The sequence below is a fragment of the Dipodomys ordii genome, unplaced genomic scaffold, assembly GCF_000151885.1.
Source record: "Dipodomys ordii isolate 6190 unplaced genomic scaffold, Dord_2.0 Scaffold86, whole genome shotgun sequence".
Classification (NCBI taxonomy): Eukaryota; Metazoa; Chordata; class Mammalia; order Rodentia; family Heteromyidae; genus Dipodomys; species Dipodomys ordii.
Window position 1 is genome coordinate 7,312,045 of NW_012267302.1, and position 3,711 is coordinate 7,315,755.

Sequence of the window (3,711 nt, forward strand, 5' to 3'; positions counted from 1 at the left end):
TCAAGTGGTAGAGCGCTAGCCTTGAGCTGAAGAGCTGAGGGACAGCGCCCAGGCCCAGAGTTCAGGCCCCACGACCGGAACCCCCTCCCCCAAAAATATATTCATTACCTGACTTATGTAACTATAACCCCACTGTACATTACCTTTGTAATAACAATTTTTTTATTATTTTGTGCTAGTCCTGGAGCTTGAACTCAGGGTTTGAGTATTCTCCCTGAGCTCTTTTTGTTCAAGGCTGGTACTCTACCACTTGAGCCACAGCTTCACTTTTGGCTTTGTGCTAGTTAACGAGATTAGAGTCTTACAGACTTTCCTGCTCAGGCTGGCTTTGAACTGCAATCCTCAGATCTCAGCCTCGTGAGTAGTTAGGATTACAGGTGTGAGCCACTGACACCCGTTTAGAGTTTGGTTCAGCAATTTAAGTTCCTATGTGTGTACTTGAAAAGCAAAACATAGGTGTAATAAGTAACACATGTATGGGTTTTTGTAATAGCCAAAAGAGTACAAGCAACCTAAATGTCCTTTAATGAAAGGATGGGTGGCTGGACAGACGGACAAAACGTTGACTGTCCATACCATAGAACATTATTCAGTCCTACAAAGGAATGAAATACCAACACGTGCTCTCATATGAACGAGCCTTCAGAACATGCTGAGACAAACCACACAGAAGGCCCCACGTGGCATGATTCCATTTATATAGCATGCCCAGAACAGGCAGGTCCATCAGATGGAGGACAAGTAGCTAGTGGGAGAAGGAAGGGCTCAGCAGACCCAGGGTTTCAGTCTGGGGCAATGAAGCTTTTCTGGAGTTAGGCAGTAATGGTGGCTGCCCAACACTTCAAAGTCCTGGAAGCCACTGAACTGTGCAGGTCGAGATGGTAACTTTTACATTATATGAATTTTACAATTGGAAAACAGTGTGTGCACATGCGCATACATGGGCATACATGCGTGCATGTGTGCACATACATATGCTGATATTGGGGCTTGAACTCAGAGCCTGGGTGATGTCCTTTAGCTTTTTTGCTCAAGAATAGAGCTCTACCACTGAGCCATAGCTCCACTTCTGGCTTCTTGGAAGTTAATTGGAGATGGATAATCTTAGGAACTTTTCCACCCAGGCTGGCTCTGAATTTTGATCTTCAGATCTCAGCCTCCCAAGTAGCTAGGATTATAGGAGTGAGCCACCAGTGCCCAGCCAAAGTAGTAGCTTTTATTTCTCAAAAGAAGCCAGAAGGAAGGTGAGAAGAGGTGGCCTGGCTCCCAGATTCTGGGTGTGGTCTGCAGGTGCATTTCCTCCAGCTGCTGGACTCTTCCTCTGGTGCTCAGAAATGATCTGAAAAAAGGGATGCCCCCACTGCTATGAGTAACAGGGTAGTGAAGAGTCCCTTAATCCCCATGGTGTGCAGTGGGTTCCTTCCTCCCCTTCTCAGTCCCCTGGGACCTGTGGTGCTAGGAACTCAGGGCTCAGGGAAGGGTAGGAGACAAGCCCCCCCTCCATCACCCCTCACCAGTGGGAGACCTGGGTTTGGGGTAAAACAGAATGGATTCTTTGAAGAGGGCTGAAAGAGGATAGAAAAATGCTGGGGCAGGAAGGGGCTGAGAGTTGGGTAGAGCCAGTAGATGATGGGCTCCCTGAGAGTCAAGGTGGCTGGAAAGCTACTGGCCCTAGATGGATGAGGCCCAGGTCTCCCATGAGCCTCCTGAGTGGCTTACCATCTCCCAGGAGATCAGGGGCTGGGCTGAAGGGCCCCGGGGGCAGGTTCCAGGCCAGTTCCTTCAGCAGACCCAGCAGGCTGTGGACTTCCGCCTCCAAGTGCTCCACTGTCTTCTGTATGGTCTACAGAGGGGATGCAAGGGGCAAGGCCAAAGATATGGACAGGAATAAGGGCAATGCACACTTAGTATGGACCATGGGGTGCTGCCACATCTAGGTCCTCATCAGCCTCTGCCTCTGCCTGCCTCAGTTCCCACTCAGGTCTCTTTCTGACATTGGTCTAAGAGTTCACATCTTGAGCTCACGTTTCTTTGGTTGCCCGCCCCCTGGTGGTATCTCTGACAAATAATAGACTAGAAATTGCAAAATTTTTTTTTATGGTTCTTTGTGGTGGTGTTTTTTTCTTTCTTTTCTGGCAAAGGAGTCTATTGGCCAACAGATTTCTTAGACTATAATGCCTTAAATGAAAAAAAAAAAGTACGATTGGGTCAGGTGTGGTGGTTCAAGCCTGTAATCCTAGCTACCTGGAAGAAGATTGAGGAAGGATTGAGCCCAACTCTGGCATGAAGCATTGGGAGACTTCATCTAAGTCCGGGCCTGGGTGCCTCGGTGGGCATGTGTGATTCCCAGCAACTGGGGCAAACATAAATGAGAGGATCAAAGCCCAGGAAAGACCCAGCCCCTAGGAAGGCTCTTTTTTAAATACTCAATACAGCTGGGGCAGATGGCTCACACCTGTAATCCTAGTTACTCAGGAGGCTGAGATCTGGGGATCATGATTCAAAGGAAAGTCCATGGGACTCTTATCTCCAGTTAACCACCAAAAAGCTAGAAATAGAGCTGTAGCTCATGTGGCAGAGTGAGCTAAAAGCTAAGGCATAGTGCCCAGGCCCTGAATTCAAGCCCCAGTACTGGCAGGTACGCATGCGTGCACACACACACACACACACACACACACACACACACAAATAGCCAACAAAATAATGGGAGCTGGATTTATGGCTTGAGTGAAGTGCCTGCCTAACAAATTTAAAGCACTAAGTTTAATTGCCAGTATGAAAACACACACACACACACACACACACACACACACACACACACACAAGATCACAAGAACTAACTGCCTTAAGATATTATTTCAAGTTTAAAACCTAAGTCTCTGATATAACACTAGATAGGTTTATTAATTCACTAAATAACATGGTCTACATCAGGCCTAACTACCATCATTATGACAGAATTCAGAGTAGAAATTACATGCTGAGATTATTTGTAACTGTGAAGGGATGAAATTCTCTGTGACTTAAAACTAGGACAAACGGGAATGCTAGACTTCAATGAAAGGTTTATGACAATGTGTAAATTTCCCACACATAAGGGTATGATCCCCAAGTTTTGAGCCATTCTGTATATCACAGAAGACCGAGTTTTCCTGTGGTCAGATGTAAGGCTGGCTGGACAGAGGCCTGGGGAAGACAGGTGAGGAAGTTGTTGAGCACCCAGTAAGGTCAGGTGGATGTTTAGCCCACTGGCCTGTATTTTCTGACACTCAAAACAAGGCTAGGTCTGTACCTCATAAAGTCAGCAACCTAGAAGATGGGTCCTGAAGTTTTATGCCTCCCTCACCCACCCATACATTCTCCCCATTACCTCTTCCATGACGTCTAAACGGCCTTGGACAGCCATGTGCTTGTCACAGCCAGAGTTCCAAGCTGGGTCTCCTGGGGAGGGGCTGAGGGGTTCAGGAGCTGTGGGACAACAAGTCTGGTCATAGTGGGACCCTCAGTTTCCTTGAGACACCAGAGAATCCTATTAAACACGGGACTTAGGGGAGGATGGTCCTGTACTTAGCACATGGGGGGGGGGGTGAGGAAACAGAGGATGATCAGGTATGAGCCAGTGTGTGTCCTCACTGCCCTTAATCCCTCATTAAAGCAACCGTCCTGTTTGTGTGGGGAGAGGGGAAACATTGTCCAAAAATAAATGTATCC

The 3,711-nt window shown here is 47.5% G+C and overlaps 1 protein-coding gene across 2 annotated transcripts in view; it reads right to left on the reverse strand.

The window, feature by feature from the left end:
- Positions 1-1,168: 1,168 nt before the first annotated feature.
- The window catches only part of Plac9 (placenta-specific 9), an 8,053-nt gene continuing 5,510 nt past the window's right edge, over positions 1,169-3,711 (reverse strand). The window contains exons 2-4 of one of the 2 annotated variants that reach the window (XM_013025619.1): positions 3,371-3,468; positions 1,720-1,843; positions 1,169-1,339 (exon numbers count right to left, since the gene is read on the reverse strand). In XM_013025619.1, coding sequence (XP_012881073.1) covers positions 1,329-1,339; positions 1,720-1,843; positions 3,371-3,468 — 233 coding nt within the window. In that variant the 3' untranslated portion in view covers positions 1,169-1,328. Of the gene's footprint in view, positions 1,361-1,719; positions 1,844-3,370; positions 3,469-3,711 lie in introns of both variants that reach the window. The other variant, XM_013025618.1, reaches the window with a different exon arrangement.